This window comes from Vipera ursinii, assembly GCF_947247035.1.
Source record: "Vipera ursinii genome assembly, chromosome: 5".
NCBI classification, from domain to species: domain Eukaryota; kingdom Metazoa; phylum Chordata; class Lepidosauria; order Squamata; family Viperidae; genus Vipera; species Vipera ursinii.
Genome location: NC_139518.1, coordinates 93,027,189 through 93,047,728, shown reverse-complemented (window position 1 = coordinate 93,047,728; position 20,540 = coordinate 93,027,189). Strand labels below are relative to the sequence as shown.

The following is a 20,540-nucleotide window of genomic DNA, read 5'->3' as shown; positions in this document are numbered from 1 at the left end:
GAAAGCAAGCACAACAGTGAAGACACAAAAGGAGAGGTTGGGGGGAAAAAATCTAAAGTTGTACTGTACCACGCATTATCACAGAAGTAATGGACTAACTCCTCAACTCCTTGCCAATAGCACAATAGGAAGCAGAGACAAAAAAAAAGAAGACAAGGACAATGATATCAGAGGGCCAAGACACAGTAATGAGCCAGTGCCCTGATTAAGAATATCCTCTTTACACATTACGGTTGCTACAATGCAGATTCCCCCAAGGTCAAAAAGGCAAACAGAGGGCATCTTTTAAATGCAACCATACCTACTCACCTTTATCCAGATCTGAGAATGCAACTACATCCGGTCATCCAATGGATCCTGCCCTCACATCCTGCTTTCAGGGGCCATCGCATAATTTTATCATTTCCACCTTTAAAGGTAAAGGTAAAGGTTCCCCCACACATGCGTGCTAGTCGTTTCCGACTCTAGGGGCCGGTGCTCATCTCCGTTTCAAAGCCGAAGAGCCAGCGCTTGTCCGAGGACGTCTCCGTGGTCATGTGACTAGACACCAAAGGCGCACGGAACGCTGTTACCTTCCCACCGTAGTGGTCCCTATTTTTCTACTTGCATTTTTACGTGCTTTCGAACTGCTAGGTTGGCAGAACCTGGGATGAGTAACAGGCACTCACTCTGTTACACGGCAGTCGGTATTTGACCCGTGAAACCGCCGACCTTCTGATTGACAAGCTCAGCGTGCTAACCCACTGAGCCACCGCGTCCCTTTACACCTTTATCCAGGTTCAAAGCTTCTATGTGCAATAGTACAAATCCATATCCCCCTTTGTCTTTTTCCATTTAAGACAGACCATTTCTGTGCTTCATCAGCCGCCAGTTGTCTTTGGATAACTTCTTGAACTAGACATCTGCTATGCTATATTCTTGAACTGCAACCCCCATCAGCCCCAGACAAAATGGACAATGGGAGGGGAAGGATTTTGTAATTCTTACGGAGTTACACTCTGCCTTTAAATTTATACAAGCTGAAAAGCTGCTTAATGGATAGGTTCTCCCAGCAACCATTACATACAGGGCAATTCGGAAACAAACCTCCGTTATCAATGAAAGACACTCACAGATACAGAACTTTTATTATACCCATTAGAAAACTACAACATTACATTACTTTTCGATATAATCGCTGTTCAAATTGAGGCACTTGTCATAACGTCTTACAAGGTTTGAAATTCCTTAGTAGTAGTCGCTCAGCACCAAATCTGGGCTTTTGGGGGTGTGTGTGATCAAAAACATCCCAATGGAACTGCTTCAAGTTCTTGGGTGCGTGTAGCGGTGTGTAGGCGAGCATTATCGCGAACCAACACCACACTGGAAGTCAGCAGGCCCCGACACTTGTTCTGGATGGCTCGTCTGAGTTTTCGTAACGTTTCACAGTAGACTTCTGAACTGATGGTCGAACCAGTCTCCATGAACTTCACTAGCAGTTACAACTTTGGTATCTTCATCTTTGGCGGGATTTTCTATGGCCCCACTTCTGGTGTGGTATTGGTTCATGATAATGCTCGCCTCAATTTGAATGGCGATTATGTCGAAAAGTAATGTAATGTTGTAGTTTTCTAATGCAGGGCTTTTCAACCAGTGGTACAGGTATCACCCGTGGTACATTGGCACCTAGCAGGTGGTACGCAACCGTCCTAGAAAAGTGGTAGCAGGGGAAGGGAATGAGCTGAACTGGTGGCAGCACCGCACAAGCCTGAGCGAGAGACGGCTGGAGGGCTCAGTGGAAGCGCCAGGATCAGCACCAGGCTCCAACTGGAGCTCGGTGCTGATCCTGGCGCTTTTGCTGAGCCCAGAAGAAGCGCCGATCAGCAGGAATGTTGCAACATCTCCAGGGTCTTGTGATTTACATTCAGATGCTTGGCAACTGATTCATATTTATGACGGTCAGTGTCCCAGGATCATGTGAAGGGACCAAAACCTGCTGCAACCACCCAACAGAGGGGGGGGGATAAAAACCAACCCCCCCACCCCACCCATGCTGCCAATCCTCAACAGAAATGCTCACAACAATGAAAACCTCAGACAGGAGGAAGAGCACCGCCAGGCGGGCAGGCAGGTGTCTTGCTCGGGTGTGGCTTAGGGGGCACTTTTTCAGTGCCATTGTAACTTTGAAGAGTCACTAAGCAAAGTGTTGTAAATCGACGACTACCTGTACTTCATCACTTTTTTCCTTTTTTTTTTTTTTGGTCATCAAGTTTTTGACACCTTGCTAGGCGACTGGTGGTACTCGGATGTTGCCATATCCTAAAAGTAGTAAATGGGTGAAAAAGTTGAAAAGCCCTGTTCTAATGTGTATAATAGCTCTGTATCTGCGAGTTTCTATCATTGATAACCAAATGGAGTTGGATTTCCGAACTGCTCTCTTACAAGAGCTAAGAATCTCTAATGAAAAGCTGTAAGTTCTCATGACATTCTATTTTATTGGAATCAATTTTGCCTGGAAATATTCTTCCTGATAAATTTTAGTAACATTCACAACAAATGCAGCTGATAAAATTAGGATCCCCAAGATAGAGGCCTCAAAGCCACCAGCAGGTCCACAGATGCCTCCTTAGCACTGGTTCCGTCTCTCTTCTCCACATTTTTAAAAACAATTATTTTTCATGGGGGTTTTTTCAATGGAAATATTGTAAACTTCAGCTTACTGTTTTTAAGCAATAAAATTAAAATAGAGGGTAGCTCCTTGAAATAAGAAGAAAATGATAGGGAATTTTGCTGTCTTCCTTTTCTGTCTGGGGATCCTATCTCTGGATATATTTTTCTCTTCAACACACCACTGGAATTCTGGAAGACCATCTTCGCTCCAATTTTTGGTTCTCTAAAATTTCCCCAAATAGACCCCAACAACAGCAACCCAGTAAGACCAGTGGCAAGACATTGCGTTTTACCCAAACAAAAAGCCAATTCCCCATCCCTCATCAAAGGACAGTTCTCAGTTTAAATTTTTAGTGGCCTAAAAATTAAGTCTACAGTTAGGTGGTAAATCCTAGCCAACTTTGTCTGATTCCCAAAATTTAAACAGGGTCAGACCTGGCTGGAATTTGATGAAAACCTCAGACCTACAGACTAGTTTGGGATGTTGGAAAAACAGCAGAACAGCAGAGGAAGACAGTAAGAAACCGCTGTTGCCAACAAATTGTAGATTTTTTTTTAAAAGAATAGTGTTATATTACTTTTGTGTGGGATAATGAGAATCATTTTAGCTACATTAATAAAGTCTTTTTTGTTTCCGCAGATGTCTAAGTCAATATATGTATCTACTATTACATATGTTTCTTTTGCTTTGTGTATTTTTTCATTTGTTCCAGTACAGAAGCAGTGACAGTAAAATAAAGAATGATTATCAGTCTAATTGCTAACATAAAATATTTCAAATTGTTGCTTTTAGCCAAAGAAAACCTATTTATAATCAGGATATGGCTTCAGCTAACCAGAACCTTTAGAGACATTCATACAGCTATTAATCCTTCATAGGGTCAGATCCAAATATAATAAAATGGCCACCTCTACAGCACAGTTCCCAGTTTTTGCTGTATAAAGCAGGGCATCAAGTTCAGGAATGGACTGTGAAAAGATCACCACTATAATGATCACTCCTCTGTAGAATTTCAAAAAAAGACTGTATTTTGGCCAGTTTTTGCCAATTCTGAAATTCTTAACAGTTAATCCAGGCTACCTAGTCACTAGTTAACACCTTCTTAAAGGTAAAGGTAAAGGTTCGCCCGCACATGCATGCTAGTCGTTTCCGACTCTAGGGGCCGGTGCTCATCTCCGTTTCAAAGCAGAAGAGCCAGCGCTTGTCTGAGGACGTCTCCGTGGTCAGGTGGCCGGCATGACGCCAAAGGCGCACGGAATGCTGTTACCTTCCCACCGTAGTGGTCCCTATTTTTCTACTTGCATTTTTATGTGCTTTCGAACTGCTAGGTTGGCAGAAGCTGGGACGAGTAACAGGCGCACACTCTATTACGCGGCACTCGGGATTCGACCCGCCAAACTGCTGACCTTCTGATTGACAGGCTCAGCGTCCTAACCCACTGAGCCACCTTCTTAGAAATATCTTAAATAAATTATAGCAGCTAGATCTAAATACCCATCAGGATTTGTTTTGCCTAGCCGTTTCTGCTTAGTTTAAATCCATCTGTATAGCAGATCAAGAAATGGGCAACGCTCATTTTGAAACCATGGTGTAAGGCTGGTTTGTAAGTCTTGGCTTGTGTTTAACTATGGAAGAAATAAATCTTGCTAACTGATAAGAGATGCAAACCAAAAAGTGCATTAAAAGGCTTTATAAGCTTTGTTGGTTCTTTCTTACTGAGAATTCTATATTCTCCACGTTGACATTCTCCTTCCTAAGCTAGAGGTGGAGCGTTTAACCTCCACAACCTTCTTTTCAAAAGGGCACAATTCAAAAGCAAAACGTTAATCCAGAAACTAAACACATCCCACTGGAACTCTCTCTCTCTCTCCAATCACGATAAGCACCGCCACCTGAAGGGGATAAATTTAGGAAGAAGCAGAAGACACTGTAGGAAGAGCAACCCAACTAAACAGGCATTGATTCAATTGGTCTGCAAAACTGTACCTTGCTCAACAATTTGGGGTTAAAATAAACACTAGCTTAAGTATGACATATTCACTAATTTCTCCCCATATTCTGAAACTCTTTCCGTACTTAATTATGACAAACAAGTTCACCAATATTGTGCTCTGTGTCAGGTATTGCTGACAGTTGTCATGGGTGCCCATAGTGAGTTAACATGGTCCAATTAAAAAAAAAACCTGAAATACGGGGGTGACTGCAGGAATGCAAGCTGTTAAAAAGTACAAAAAAAAACTATATTTCTTGGTTTTCACATTTTAAACTGTAGAGACATGACAAAAAATAAGGCTTGTAAAATGGCTCAGGTCTGGCTTAGGCAAAAATAAGTGTCAGGGTCTTGTGAAGCATTACTCCTGCTACATGCAGACGGGATAATCCGTTGGAACACGTAGGCACGTAGGCAAAAACAATGAGTTTCCATATAAGACAATAATTAAAATGTAACCATTTAGCTGCTTGTTGTTTGTATTGTAAACTTTGTAATTGCTTTTCTATATTGACTTTGTCACCTATGTATCCAATTTGCTGACTTTGTAACCTATGTTAACTTGCTGACTTTGTAACCTAGGTTAACTTGCTGACTTTGTAACCTATGTTTCCAATAAAAGAGAGCTTAGGACTTCGGTCTGGGCCCTCATCCCGAGAACACTCAGAGAGACGTGTCCTCATTCATTGGCAAGTCATGAGGAGCCCGCCGGGTGCGAAAAGCCCGCATTAAACCATCTAACTTATGTTCTTACTTTGGAGGTCGGTTCTCTATTACCTGAGTACGTTAAAACATATTAAGTCTGTCATAAGGTTTTGTTTTGTTTTTAGTTTTGGCACATCTGCAGTATTGCTTTTAAAACTTTCCCTTGTAATAATTTAATAATCCACAAAAAAAATCTATTCTCTGGTCAGAACACTACAAATCAGCGAAAATGATGTTTCTATTGTGCGTTAAGGACAAGAATATATATATATTAAAAAATCCCATTTTAGTTCAAACAGTTACACGTCAATAAGTAATATTAATACATGCAGAATTGAAAAGGCTACTTCTTAGCTGTTATGTGCCCCCTTTTTTTTTTGAGGGAAAAGCCCCTTGGAGAAACACACACACACATAGCTAGAAGCAAAGCTGAATTCTCCAAAGAAAGCAACATGTTGCGTATTATTAAAATGCGGCCGGCCACGAATGCATCTACACAAATATTTTGCAAGGAAATTGGGGTGGTGGGTATGCATGCCAATAACCCGGACGAACACGCGGCCACACATTTCAAAAAGCCACGGGGAGGGGAGGGGGCAGGAGGACAAGCAAATTATGTTTTGCAGGAGAAAGAAATGAACCTTGCAGACCGATTTAAGGTCCGTTATAAAACTGTTTTCCATCCAGTCGTCAATGGCAGTTTTATAAGTGAAGTTTTATAGTAAGTGAAGGAGGCAGCGAGGGGGTTAGGGATTGCCCGGTGTGCTTGCAAGGGAGAGCAAAGAGAGCTGAGCAACGGGAAGTTCGTGCAAGGGGGAAACTGCTAGTGGAGCAAGGGGTGGGGAACGGGGGGGGGGGGGGGCGGCGAAGGAGGTGAGTGAGGAGTACAGACTCACTCTGTCTACGCTGCGGTGGAAGAGTCCGAGGGATGCCCTGGCATGAGCCTTGCCAGGGAGAGAAGGGAGGACCAGAAAGCCCACTCTGTGCGGAGAAAGACGGGGAAAGAAAGAAAAATAAAAACACAGAACCAGGGGGGTGGGGTGGGGGAGGGGAAACAGTACCAAAAGCTACATGGTTCCTCCTCTCTTAACGAGAAATAGCTGCAATTCTAACCATCCCAAATGAGTCATTGGATTCTCCCAGCGTCCTTTGACCTGCTCTCTTTATTCCAGGCAGAGACCCGATTCTATTAGCTCGTGATAAGCAGAGTTCTGCAGAGAAAATAAAAGAATTCACACCCCTTCTAGATTTTCCCCCAAATTTTTTGCCTTTCTTTTTCTTTCTTTCTTTCTTTCTTTCTTTCTTTCTTTCTTTCTTTCTTTCTTTCTTTCTTTCTTTCTTTCTTTCTTTCTTTTTATCTATCTATCTATCTATCTATCTATCTATCTATCTATCTATCTATCTATCTATCTATCTGCCGAGTTTTATCCAGAGCCTCACGAGGGTCCTACCTACGCATAAAAAAAAAAAGAGAGCGTAAAAGGAAGCAAAAGAAATGAAAATTTGGTGCCCGGCTGCACGTTATTTCATAAACAAAGGCGTTCGACGGGATGTGTAGTGCTCAGGTTAGGTCTGTAGGGAATGGAAAATTTGACATTTAAGTGGTGTGGTTGTTAAATGAGGCATCACGTGACCGGACCTGATTTTACAACCGTTTTTTGCCATTGTTGTTAAGTGAATCACTAGGCTCGTTAAGCGACCATGACTTGCGGCTTTTTCTGCTGGCCTCCCCATTGACTTTGCTTGTTGGAAGCTATTTGCACGTAGTGACCGGTGACCATGGGACACTATGATTGTCATAAATAGACGAGCACCCAAACCACAATTGTGTGACCACGGGGATGCTTCCGACGGTCTAAGCATGAGGACCGGTGGAAAGTTACATTTTTTTCAGCACCACTGCCGCTTCAAACAGCCACTAAATGAATGGCTGTAAGTCAAGGACTACCCTTCACATTGGAACACATCGCACAACCAGCTTGATAAAAATTGCCGGGATCTTTTTCTAATTATTTCCAAAGATTGTTAGCTCAATACAGAAGCTAAAAATAGGGAAATTCCCAACACACACCCCCGCCCCCAAATGGGACAAGGAATTGAGGAGAATTTAGTTATTTTGAACGAAAGTAATAATTGCATAATAAATGGCTCACCCACCAGGAAGATCCCAAGGAAACGTATGTAAAATATTTCAGTATATCATAGAATATATAATCAAGGAAAACAATGTATCCAAGCAAACAAAACTTCAGAAATATGGGGAATTTTTTTTTTTAAAAAAAGACTTTTACGGAAGAAAGTTCTCTTAGCAAGGCTCCAGGGCCAAGAATGCTCCCGTCCTGGCCATCTCCCATTTCTGATAGAGGACCCGCACAGTAGAGTTAAGAAGCCAGGACAAGCTCTTTGAATACAAATCTTTTAAAAGAAGGCCTTCGCAGCAGAGTCCCTTCTTTGGATTGTTAAAGCAGCTGTGTCTTTGTCCAGGCTTGCATAGTTACTCCGTAAGCGGCTTCTAAGAGAGACTCGGAGGCAGTTATTCATTTCTACATGAATGCACCCAGAGTTACCTACTCTCTATCTCAATCTTTGCATTACTAAACTGCTTTCATTATCAGGAACATTTCTGTGGCCTTCAACTGAAATAAGTTTGCACACACTTGCAGGACCTCTCTCCATGTCTTGCATGATGGCACCACCGTAGACTCTTCCTGGTCCTCTTCTGAATAACAACCCTTTAGGAGTTGGATCTTAACTTGCCTTCACAAGGCTAAGCTCACCGACCTCCATCAGTCTCTCCTTGTAAGATTCACTTTCCAGGAGCTGATTCTCTGGGTTGACCTTTTGTACATCCCTTCCTGTTTATTTAAACTCTTCTTACGGTGAAGTGTCTGGAAGCACTTAAGAAGTTTGACGTGTACAAAAACTATTTCTTCCTACTTTGGAAAGTATAACCTAACAACACCCGAAAGGTCAGACTCCTGACTCATTCAGTTGACAATCATTACAGTTCTTAGATCCTTTCCTCATCTCTCCTGAATCTTCTATTAATGAATTTGTTTGTTTATTTTTTAAAAAGAGTAACTTGAAAATTGTCTGATTAAACGTTATTTTCGGTCCTTTCCCTAACTCTTCAAAATCATTCACGTTTGTTTCTCGTTGCCATCTCTGAATTTGCCAAGTCTATTCTTTCCTTCACGTCCTCATTCAATGTAGTAATAGCAGCCTCGGACCAATTCTTGGTATTATCTCACTCAATATTTCCTTCAATATGAAAACGTGTTGAAAATGTTTGTCAAGCTTCAATGCAGCCAGCTAAAATTATGCCATCCAGCCTGCACTCAATAAACTTCACATTGGAATAGGATTAATTAAATCCCTCCAGATTTATCTACCAACAATAGCTTTGGCTGTATTTGAAAATTCTGAGTGTATTGTTTAAAAGAAATTAAATAGGCATATTTAGTTCTATTTCAGGAACTAGATATAAGCACTTAATTTCTTTTAAAACAGTATTCAAAAGCATATTGTTGATTTTTTTTAGTGGATTCTACCTTTTGTGTAAATCTCCAAGCATAGTTATTGATATATGACAGTACATGAATATAATTAATAAATAAATAATGAAATAAAATGAAAAGATTTGGGTATATACATGTTTATGTTTTTATTTTATCTATTTGAAAAAAATAATTACGATATCTATCTTGCTGTCCTGTTTCATTTATTTCCTGGCAAAAATGGAAGAATGCACAAATACAAGGGTGTTTAAAAGCTAAGAGTCTGAGAAAAAAAAAACCTAATGGCTTTTGAAGTTGATCTGGAAGATTGATTCATTTTTTTTCTGGAAAGTTATACGGTTGAACTACGTTTTGGTGATTCTATGGTGGAAACCAACTGTACAATCCCTGTAATAATTTCCAAGAAAAAAATGAGCTCATTCCATTCTGATTCCCAGAAGCAACAGGAAAAAAGAGAGAGAGAGATCCACAAGGTGCCCACATAAAGTATATTCATTTGTTAAAATTTTAACTTTCAACATATTTACTATTGGGGGGGATAAAAAAAATTAGCATGACTTTCCAGACATGTTCTACAGTTGTATTTGACTTACTAGGTAAGGTAAAGGTAAAGGTTCCCCCGCACATGCGTGCTAGTCGTTTCCAACTCTAGGGGCCGGTGCTCATCTCCGTTTCAAAGCCAAAGAGCCAGCGCTTGTCTGAGGACGTCTCCGTGGTCATGTGGCCGGCATGACTAGACGCCAAAGGCGCACGGAACACTGTTACCTTCCCACCGGAGTGGTCCCTGTTTTTCTACTTGCATTTTTACGTGCTTTCGAACTGCTAGGTTGGCAGAAGCTGGGACGAGTAACAGGCGCTCACTCTGTTACGTGGCACTCGGGATTCGACCCGCCAAACTGCCGACCTTCTGATCGACAAGCTCAGCGTCCTAACCCACTGAGCCACCGCGTCCCTTCTTGACTTACTACACTGATATATATTATCCTGGCATTTTATGCAACATCCATTTCATTTAAATCTTCAGTAAATTATCTCTGTGAGCATTTTATAGATTGTCTATATCAGAGATCCCCAACCTTTTGGGCACCAGGGACCGGTTCCGTGGAGAAAGGTTTTTCCACAGACCGGAGAGTGTGTGGTTTTGTGTGCAGACTGCATGCCGCAGCACGGTACCAGTCCACAGACCGGGGGTTAGGGACCCTTGGTCTATATCTTATATAAAAGTACAATTACTAAAAATGAAAAACCAGAGTAGGAGTTAATGGCATAATACAGTATTTTTAAAAATTCAAGAACCACAAAAGAAAACTTAATACTCAAGGTAGTGATTTCCAAAGTCATGGTAAAAAAATAATGTTATCAAAGAAATGTGTGTGCCGGTAAATTGTTTCCATTACTTTAGAAAAAAAGTGTGTTAAATCTGACAGGGTTATAAGGTATATTCAGAATTGCCCCCCGTTTCTTCAGAGATCAGTCCAGAGTCTTGGCTTATGCCATGTGGACTAATCCACAAAATCCAGTATTAATGAATCTAGGAAATATAATACCCGCTTTTTGAATGCTTACCTAAAATAGGATGAATGAGGCAAGCCTAGAACTGTAAGCGTTAAAGACTATAAATGTTTCTTATAAAGATTATATAAAAAAAGAAGTGATAGTGATAATGTCACTATAAAGTATACACACTAGAACAATGATGGAGTGCAGATAGTGCTCAACTGACGACCAGAAAAAGCCTTCATTTCTGAGCAAGGCAATTGTTAAGTAAGTCACATCCATTTTTACCGGGGTTTTGCCACACAAATCCCCGCAATTGTGAAGTGTATTAAGACAGTTGTTAATAAATCTGGCTTCCCCAACCGACTCTGACACCATTGGTGACCTCACAAACCAGCTGAGGTCACCAATGGTGATCACGTGATCCAGGGATGCTACAAACGTCATAAATACAGGCCGGTTGCCACGTACCCTCATTCTGATCATGTGACTGTGGGGAATGCTGTGACAGCCACAAGTGTGGGGACCAACTGGGTCAGCTATAAGTCCCTTTTTTTCACTACTGTTGCAACTTTGGACAGTCACTAAATGAATAGTTTTAAGTCGAGGACCACCTGTATATTGAAGTTGTTGTTACTGTTGCTTTTGTTAGTTGCGAAGTCGTGCCCGACCCATCGCGACCCCACGGACAACGTTCCTCCAGGCCTTCCTCTCCTCTACCATCTTCTGGAGTCCATTTAAGTTCACGCCTACTGCTTCAGTGACTCCATCCAGCCACCTCATTCTCTGTCGTCCCCTTCTTCTCTTGCCCTCCACCTTTCCCAGCATGAGGCTCTTCTCCAGTGAGTCCTTCCTTCTCATTAGGTGGCCAAAGGATTTGAGTTTTAGCTTTAGGATCTGGCCTTCTAAAGAGCAGTCAGGGTTGATCTCCTCTAGGACTGACCAGTTTGATCGCCTTGCAGTCCAAGGGACTCGCAGGAGTCTTCTCCAGTATGACACCATACTGAAGTATGATACCAAATAACACAACTGAAACACCAAGACAAATAGCATAAGGAAGCATCTCTATACATCTTTTCCAAGGAATGACTCACCGCATTTCTTCTCCAGGAGGTCTGGGTAAATTTGTCAGCAAAGCCGCCCGTGGTCGCCTCAGGTATCTTGCTGCCTTCGTGGCAGCTACACCTAACAGCCTTTAGGCAGAGAGGAGAGAGACAACCTGGTGAAAACCAAGAACAGCCACAGAGGCCACCTCACAGAAGGGGAATCCAAAGCCAGCTCCAGCCAAGAGGCAGTGCAGATAGAAATTCAAATTAAACAGATCCAGTAAGGGTAGACCAAAACCGCCACACAGCACCCGCCTTCCCAAGAGTAATGTAAACCGTCATGCAACTCATGGACACAACCCTTTTCTGCCATTATTATGCTTAAAATTTCTTTTCACGCGCGGCGTGATTACTTACAAGACGACGTTCAAGCTGTTGGATGGTCTCGTCTTTCATTTTTAAATCATCTTTCAGCTGTGTGATCTCGCTCAATAATTCATCAGTCTGGCATAGGAAAAAAAGGTGTTAATGCGTTTTGAGAAATATTATAATGTCTAATTATGTCTAATCTGTTGCGGAAGAAAAAAGTATGGCTTTGAAATCAGGACTCGGTAATGGGTTTCACATTACCAAATGTTTAAGAATGATACAGATTTCAGATATTATTGGTAGCTAAACCCTCGTATTTCTCTTATTTATTAAATTTGTTTCCCATCCATCTCGCTGGGAGAACTCAGCAATTCCATCAGTGAATACATTTAATAAATAAATAACATTTGCCTAAGACAAATATGTACAGTTTTGTACCCAGATACAGGCATTTGTTTAGGAGGAGAAATAAAGTTAATAAAGTTAAAAATATGAACATTTACACCGCACATCCAAAAATGTAGGAAGTGTAACTCAAATTATTCTGAAAAACTGAGTTACGCAATACTTTCCAAAATGGAATGTTACACAAGTTAGGGATTGCCTATGTACAATCTTCATTTAGATCACAGCTCAGACATTTGCAGTTTTATTATTAATTAAATAATTGGGACATTTTCCCCGCTCAATTCTATTAAACTGTTTATATTCATGTTTTGATCTAACTTGTAAAGGCCTCCTGGTGTGTTCTTTTCTCCCACTTCACATGTTTAAAAGTACTACTTAGAAAGGTATGTTCTATTATATATTGTCTGGTTTTTAAATAATTTTGTAAGCCTATTTATTTCAATTAGCCTGTGTTCCTGTTCTACGTTACTGTCTTAAATTCTATGTCTCTAAATGGCTCCTTTCAAAACAGTTTTATTTAAGTGCCTAATATATTTGGGGGACTTAACATGATAGTACAAGCATCCCAACCCTGAAAAAAATAATTCAGTAATGAGAAAAACATTCATCTTGGAATTATTTAAGTAAGACGTATAAACAGTTTAGTAGACTCTCTACATCTGGGGCCTGTCTGATGTGATTTTCCTAGCAAAATTAAAACTCTTCAATATCCTGGACAATTCCATTCTAAGGTCTCATCTTCAAAATGTCAACTGCCACTTTACCTTATACGTTGGTTCAGATTCCAGCTGTTCTGGACTCGATGGCACTGGGAGTGTGATGTTGTGCAGTGACACGTTTTCATCATTCTGCAAAACATTTTCTTTTTGTTTTGAGCATGTAAATCTTGTGAAGATATCCAGCAAAGCTTAAACATTTTAAACCCGAGTTCAGTGATGGCGAACCTTTTAGAGACCGAGTGCCCAAACTGCAACCCAAAACCCACTTAGGTATCGTCAGGTACCGGGTGGGCGTGGCCCACTGGGTGGGTGTGGCCCATTGGGTGGGCGTGGCTGCAGTGGTAATGGCAGACTGGGTGGGACTAAAAAGTTCAATCAATCAATTCCAACTTTGCAAGATCTTTTTTTTCCCCGTGAGAAGTTGAAATTGATTTATTGATTGATTGAGCCTTTTTTTTTTTTTTGCACATGGTGGCGGAGGCCTAAGGCGAAAAGGTTTTATAAAGCCCAGCGGAAGGCATAGAACTGGGGGCCAAGAGCACGCGTGCCCACAGAAAGGGCTCTGCGTGCCACCTGTGGCATGCGTGCCGTAGGTTTGCCACCACGGCCCTAGTTGAACAATCTACCATAAGCAAAAGGAAGGAGTAAGCAGATACTTGCATGAAGAATGACTCAGGAATTTCATTTTTTTCCAACTAAAATTAGAGAAACCTTTATTGGCTGACTTCTTTGCCCAAATTCTCCCCTGAGGGACAGATCCTACAGTGAGTCCAAACTACAAAACGAGCCAACCAACAAAAAAGCAATAGGAATAAACACTTTTAACACAACTCCCCAGGGTTTATGAAATGGCCTTTGATATCAGTGCAAGAATTAAATTTTCTCTCCCCTCTCCTGACCAAAGCAATGAAATAAAGCAACTCATTGCAAGACCTGGTCAACTCAGAACAAGCCTGGAGGAGAGTCCATCTCCATCCTCACAACCCCTACGGCTTGCTGCCACCACTGGAGTTTGTGTCTGGTTGCCCTATTTAGCTTTCCATTATTGCCAAGATGCCGTTGCTTCTCCGGTGCTTTTTACAACCACAGCCAACTATGAAATCCCTCTTCTGGGCCTTCATAGCTTACTTTGGGTGGGGGGGGGGAGAAGAACCATTAATTGTAACCAGTCCCACATCTTTGGCTTTTGCTAGATGGACTCCTTGGAGCAAGTTAAGTCCCACAACTTTGGCTTTTGCTAGATGGACTCCTTGGAGCAAGTTAAGACTCTTTGGATATTTAGATACCTGTTTTTAATCTGCCTTTTTCTTGGCAGCTACTCCAAGCCTATCTTCAAAGGCACAAAGGGCTGGGCCTATTTTTAAGTATATAAAGAGGTCTTTGTTTTTTGATGCTTGCCAAGTGCTTAAAGCCTTGTCTCGGTTACCCACCCTACCTCTGCAATAAATAGGCCGTTACAACCCGGTCTCTGGGGGATCTGCTCCTTTTCAGCTTTCTGAAACTGTTTTGCCTGAATTTCTCAGCTAGCTGGCTGGATTTTTCCTGAAATACCTCCGCTGGGTATTTTCCAGGAGCCCACAGCCTCCTCGCGCTGCTCTCCTCTTTAATCTTCCTTTGCTTTTCTCTCCGTCCTGAGGGAGAAGCCCACTAAGGTCCCTCTTCTTCTTGAGAAGGCCGAGACAAGACATGACCCTGGAGAAAATTCACCTCAGTCCTGCCCTCTCGGGTACCCGGTCCTTCCATTGTCCTAATGACACAGCAAACAAACCGCCATCCTTTCCTGCAGCCCGTCAGTTAGTTCTATGAAAAGCTTTGAAAAAGCCAGGTCTCTATTTTCAGTCTAAAATATACCGGGTAACAACAACAGAAGAAGAAGCTCGAACTTTGGCGTGGGTGGGGCAGGGCAGGGTTGGGTGGCGATACAGCTGTACAGCTTCTGACTGAATGCTTTTATTAAGAAATCAAAGGCAGAGAAATAAGTAAAAGCGGTGTGACAACTAAAACAAAATGAAACGTGAGGCCGTCTGGGGGTGCGTTTAGATCCGGGGGGGGGGGGAGATTAAGTTGTGGTTCCTCATCTGTTTTTTTGGGGGAGGGGGAGCGTGAGCCCCTCCCATGACTTTTTAGCAACACAACGGTTGGAAGCGGGGTGATCCTGTTTCTGCCCATTTTTAAGCAGCTTGTACCCGGATCAAGGCAAAAGGCGAAGGGGATGGCAGAAGATGAAATGGTTAAGTCAGTATCACTGGCGCAGTGAATGTCAGTTTGGGTAGAATCCAGGAGACTAAAATGGAGGGTGGGTGGGGGCATGCTCCATGGGGTCGCATTTGGACACGGCTTAGTGACTGAACAACAGCAACAACCCACAGATGTACTCAAGACATTCTAAAATAGAAGTTAAAAAAAAGAGAAGGAACCTGGAATTAAGGAGAAACTATCTGACCGTGAGGACAATCAACCAGTGGAACAGCTTGCCTCCAGAAACTGTGGACTCTCCATATGTGGAGATTTTTAAGAAGACACTAGACTATCACTTGTCTGAGATGGTATAGGACAGGGGTAGGCAACCTTGGCTCTTTTATGACTCGTGGACTTCAACTCCCAGAATTCCTGAGCCAGCATGGCTCAGCATGGAAACCTCTCCCTTTTCCCTCAGCTTGGCTGGCTCAGGAATTCTGGGAGTTGAAGTCCACAAGTCATAAAAGAGCCAAGGTTGCCTACCCCTGGTCTAGGTTCTCCTGCTTGAGCAGAGGGATGGACTAGAAGACCTCCAAAGTTCCATTCTAATTCTAATTCTATTCTCATTCCTATTCCACTCTATTCTAATTCTATTATATCCTCAGAGTTCTCCCAGAGAAGGACATGCCAAGCTGGGTCTGGAACGAGGTCTTTGACTTGGTGTCTACAAAAAGCAGCCTTTGAAGTCACTGCTACTAAAAGGCTCTTGGCCTCAAATAGATGTTCAGATCTCAGCCCAATTAGCCAATGTGGAAAAAAACCTTTTCCCCTGTACAAAAATCACTTTGCAAGATGAGACGACTTTTAATTATGGTTTAATTACCTCTGGCATCTACAGCAACCCATTTTACTGATTTTACTTTTCCTCAGTCAGGTCTATATGGAATTCTGCATGCATTTTCTACAGTAGTTGGAAGAAGCAGTCTTCCGGAATTTGGACTACGGAGCTGCATTTGGAAGCAACAGATGCTGACCTTTGGTATTCAAACAGACTGCATCATTGTTTGACATCAACAACCTGTTTGTAACAGGCCACTTTCCTCTCCCTGGCTGGGACTAGTATGTGAGCAATGAGTGGTTTAATAAGTTTATGTTCCAACTCCAATTAGCATAATCGGCAAGCAGCAACATCAACTCTGGAGGAACCCAACAGATTTATATTGCTATGATACTTTAATCCTCTTTTCCCAGGCCAAAAGCAATTGTGAGTCTGTGAGGAACAAAGGCCCTTAGCGCTCCCTGTCACAGCTACTTTTCAAAGAGAGGACAATCCCCGAGTTCTCCCCAGCCACCTGAATCTCAAGCAGAACTGAATTAAAATTTTGAATTTTAATGAATTAAAAATGCTTGCTATTCAAAGTGATGCTCTGGTTGCCAAACCCCATCCACTGCAGCATCCATGAACCTGGAAAGCCAATTCCCAGTTTGGAAAAAATATTCCTCAGACACGATATCCTTTCTCTCAACCCTCCATCCTGCAGGAATGGAAACATTTACTACTAGTAGTAGTGAATTGAGGCCTCTGAGCTATGGTGCTGGAGAAGACTTCTGCGAGTCCCTTGGACTGCAAGGCGATCAAACCGGTCAGTCCTAGAGATTAACCCTGACTGCTCTTTAGAAAGCCAGATCCTGAAGTTGAAACTCAAATACTTTGGCCACCTAATGAGGAGGAAAGACTCACTGGAGAAGAGCCTCATGCTGGGAAAGATTGCGGGCAAGAGAAGAAGGGGATGACAGAGAACGAGGTGGCTGGATGGAGTCACTGAAGCAGGAGGCGTGATCTTAAATGGACTCCAGAAGATGGTAGAGGACAGGAAGGCCTGGAGGAACATTGTCCATAGGGTCGCGATGGGTCGGACACGACTTCGCAGCTAACAACAACAACTAGTAGTAGTAGTAATAGTAGTAGTAGTAGAAGGTAGGGATGTTCAAAACTTTTCCAAACCTGAAATGCAAATTAGACTCTTCGGAGCAGAGGGATTAAGCTTGTAACAGAATATTTTGCACTGTACACAACGGAGCTGTGTACACTTGGTACACATCCAAAATTTGCTCAAAACAACGGCATTGCTTGTGACGGTGCCTTTTTACACTCCAAACAAGAGTTTTTCAATTCAAGATGCTACCATCGGGGACATTAGGGCTTGTTACTATTTCAGCAGCCAACTTCAGCATCTTTAAAGATTAGATAGTTTCGTAATAGAAAAAAGTGATGAAACGTTATCTTTTCTCCTCACTAACCTGATGGAGTATTCTTTTCAGTTTTAACAGCTGGGTTTTCACGGCTGTGCAGTCTTGGACCATGTGCCGAAGGGTCATTTCGTCCAGTACCACGGTATTTGCTGGCAAACTCCTCAGTGTTGGATACAAGCCTGATGTCCCATAGCCTTCAAGATGGCTGACAGGGGGAAAATCGACATAGTTGCAACCCCTGTAACAGAGTTTGGAGGATGTGAGTAAAGAGCCTTTTGTTTACTAAATCTTCACAGGAGAAGTGAACTTCTGTATTAAATGAAGAGCAATTCTATCTAGCTGCCCAAGATCAATGGATGTTTTCTGCTCTGAATCCCTGCCGGAGAAACTGTTTGGCTGTGCCAGTGGTGAGAATCTCCTTTACGGCGGCTTTCCAACATTCAAGGGTTTCCCTCAAGAGTCCAACTTTGCACCGGTGTTGCCGGTATTTCACCCTCAGACCAAGCCCTATTTTCCCAGGCACTGGAAAACACATGCACATTTTTTTTATTTATTCTGTTACATGTGTTCTGTCTTGTTCACATTTTATCGTTTTGCTTTTAATATGGTTACTCTTAATTCTTGCCTTGTAGGTCATCGTCACACAAAGTGCAATTTTAAAATATTGGCAATCTTTGATTGATAAATTAGACATATAACTCACTCCCATAGAAAGAAGACTCATTTTTGGTTTTGGCTATTGTGTGTGTGTGTGTGTGTGTGTGTGTGTGTGTGTGTGTGTGTGTGTCTGTGTGTGTGTCTGTGTGTAAGTCCTCAAGCTCCAGGATGAATACAAAACAGCTGCTTATTGTTAACATAATAAAAACAATAAAAAGTATTTACAAACCTTAGCTTTCGCTGATCCACTGTCAGCCTCATCAGAGTGAGTGTTAGGGGTGGGGAGTTTGTTTATAAGCCTTGTTGCTACAAAGTTTGGTTTCTCCAATTAGTATATAACAGGGGATTGTGTTACAACAACATTGCCCCTGACCTTCGCTCATTCCGCCGGGACCTGAAGACTTGGCTCTTTGAGCTTTCTGGCCTGGACTGAGAGTATTAATTGGGGTTTTAAATTGGATTTTAATTGGGGTTTTATATTTATTCAAGGTTTAAATATAATTATTTTAACTGTTTTTAATTTTTGTAATTGTTGTATTGTTATTTTAATAAAAGCTTGTGAACCGCCCTGAGTCCTACAGGAGAAGGGCGGTATATAAGTCTAATAAAGATAAAGACTCAATGCTCCGCACACTGATCGTGTAACAGGGCCGCCCGTCCTAGCTATCCGTAATTACCCTAATTGTTCAGCTATTCTACCCTGAGTTGGAAACCTTTTCAGAAAGATTAAAGTAGCCCGTCTCGAATTGTAAACAGCCACTTCAAGTAGGATGTTGATGTTGTTCAATTGAGGGACATTTTACAATTCTCTGGACTGCTATCTTTTCTAAGAATTGCTGTGTCCAAATGTAGATTTTAACTCAGGGGGGGAAGGGGGGGGAGCCTCTATTGATTAATGGCTGCCAGGAAAAACCCAAACCCAAACCTCAACCTTCAACCTTTTCCTCTTCTGAGAATCACACCTGTTTAGATCATTTCTGACGTGTGAATAGTGCTCAGTGGGACTGAGATGATAATGATCCTGAGTGTTCCACCGCTGGGGTGTTCTCTTCCAGAATCCCTCTGCTTTTTGCTGTCGAATATTTCTGTCCGGTCGCTCATAACGGTTCATATTGTCACATTCCTCTGTATCAACAGAAGAAAATAGAGCAACGTTGATTTAAGTATTAGTATTAACATGAAGGGAAGTGGTGGCTCAGTGGGTTAGGACGCTGAGCTTGTCGATCAGAAGGTCGGCAGTTTGGCGGGTCGAATCCCGAGTGCCGCGTAACACAGTGAGCGCCTGTTACTCGTCTCAGCTTCTGCCAACCTAGCAGTTCGAAAGCACGTAAAAATGCAAGTAAAAAAATAGGGACCCCTATGGTGGGAAGGTAACAGCGTTCTGTGCACCTTTGGCATTTAGTCATGCCGGCCACATGACCACGGAGACGTCCTCGGAAAAGCGCTGGCTTTAAAACGGAGATAAGCACCAGCCCCTAGAGTCGGAAACGACTAGCACACATGTGCAGGGGAACCTTTACCTTTACATTAACATGAAAGCAAAACAGATGTTGGATGGCACTCTTAATTAATTCACTTGTCCATAATGAAGTCAAGGAATTGCCCATAAATTAGGTCTGGGCATAGAAAAGATAATTTCATTTCACAATATTATGATGATCAGAGGTAAGATATAAGTGTAAAACTCAGGTTTTCTTCTCCACAACACATCAAACAGCAGAAATGCGATACTAGTTATACTGAAATTAACTGGCTCCCGGTATAGTAAAGCTGCTACTTCAGTTCAGTAACTTTAATTCTTTCTTTAGCCACATGAGGAATATTCCTTTGCTATCTATCCCAACGCAACTTCAAGCAGACAAAACAGCCCTTATTCTTCACAAGGATTTTTCCCTACACTTATATAATCAGTGATGAAACATGATCTTTGGGGAGTTTTATTAATTAAGGAAAAGTTTTAGAACGCTCATTTTACCGTGCAACGTGAAACTTCTAAAAAAAAAACCAACCCACATCTGTCAGTGCTCCCAAAACAATAGTCTGGTTTCTGATAACCGGATGAGGCAATTGTTTGGAAATCTTAAAAGCCAGACCAAGGGACCAGGAAATGCAGCTAGGGAAGAAAAGTTTGAAGAAACCTGCTCAGCTTTTCACTTACCTAAACTGTTCTTCTGGTAGCTAATCCTTGGCTGCGGGGCCCTTCTCCTAGTTGTTGCTCGGCCGCCTACTCATAGTTTTGCAGGAGATGGGGACAAACAGGCCTTCCTTCCTGATTATTCCCTGCTTGCGTAGAGTTGGGAAAGCAGCCCAGTTTGACCCTGTGACTTACAACTCCCGTCCTCCAAGTTGCATACATCTTGCCACAGAACAATTGCTATAAATAGAGGGCAAGTTCCATCACGGGCTCCAAAAGAGAGCCGGAAAATTATAAACCTACCAATTACTTTAGCACTTGCTGGGGTCAATCAAGTCTTTGGGCAAGATGTAGTTAACTGCTGAATTCATGAATGGCACAATCTTAGGAGTTGAAAGCAGCCATTGAATCAAAGT

General features: G+C 42.2%; 1 protein-coding gene across 4 annotated transcripts in view; it reads right to left on the bottom strand.

Annotated features, from left to right (window-relative positions):
• CCSER2 (coiled-coil serine rich protein 2) overlaps positions 1-20,540 on the bottom strand; it is a 60,182-nt gene that overhangs the window by 11,513 nt on the left and 28,129 nt on the right. For 3 of the 4 annotated variants that reach the window (XM_083364181.1, XM_083364182.1, XM_083364183.1), the window contains exons 5-9: positions 18,953-19,115; positions 17,382-17,571; positions 12,948-13,031; positions 11,824-11,910; positions 11,455-11,553 (exon numbers count right to left, since the gene is read on the bottom strand). In XM_083364181.1, coding sequence (XP_083220307.1) covers positions 11,455-11,553; positions 11,824-11,910; positions 12,948-13,031; positions 17,382-17,571; positions 18,953-19,115 — 623 coding nt within the window. Of the gene's footprint in view, positions 1-6,241; positions 6,327-11,454; positions 11,554-11,823; positions 11,911-12,947; positions 13,032-17,381; positions 17,572-18,952; positions 19,116-20,540 lie in introns of all 4 variants that reach the window. The other variant, XM_083364184.1, reaches the window with a different exon arrangement.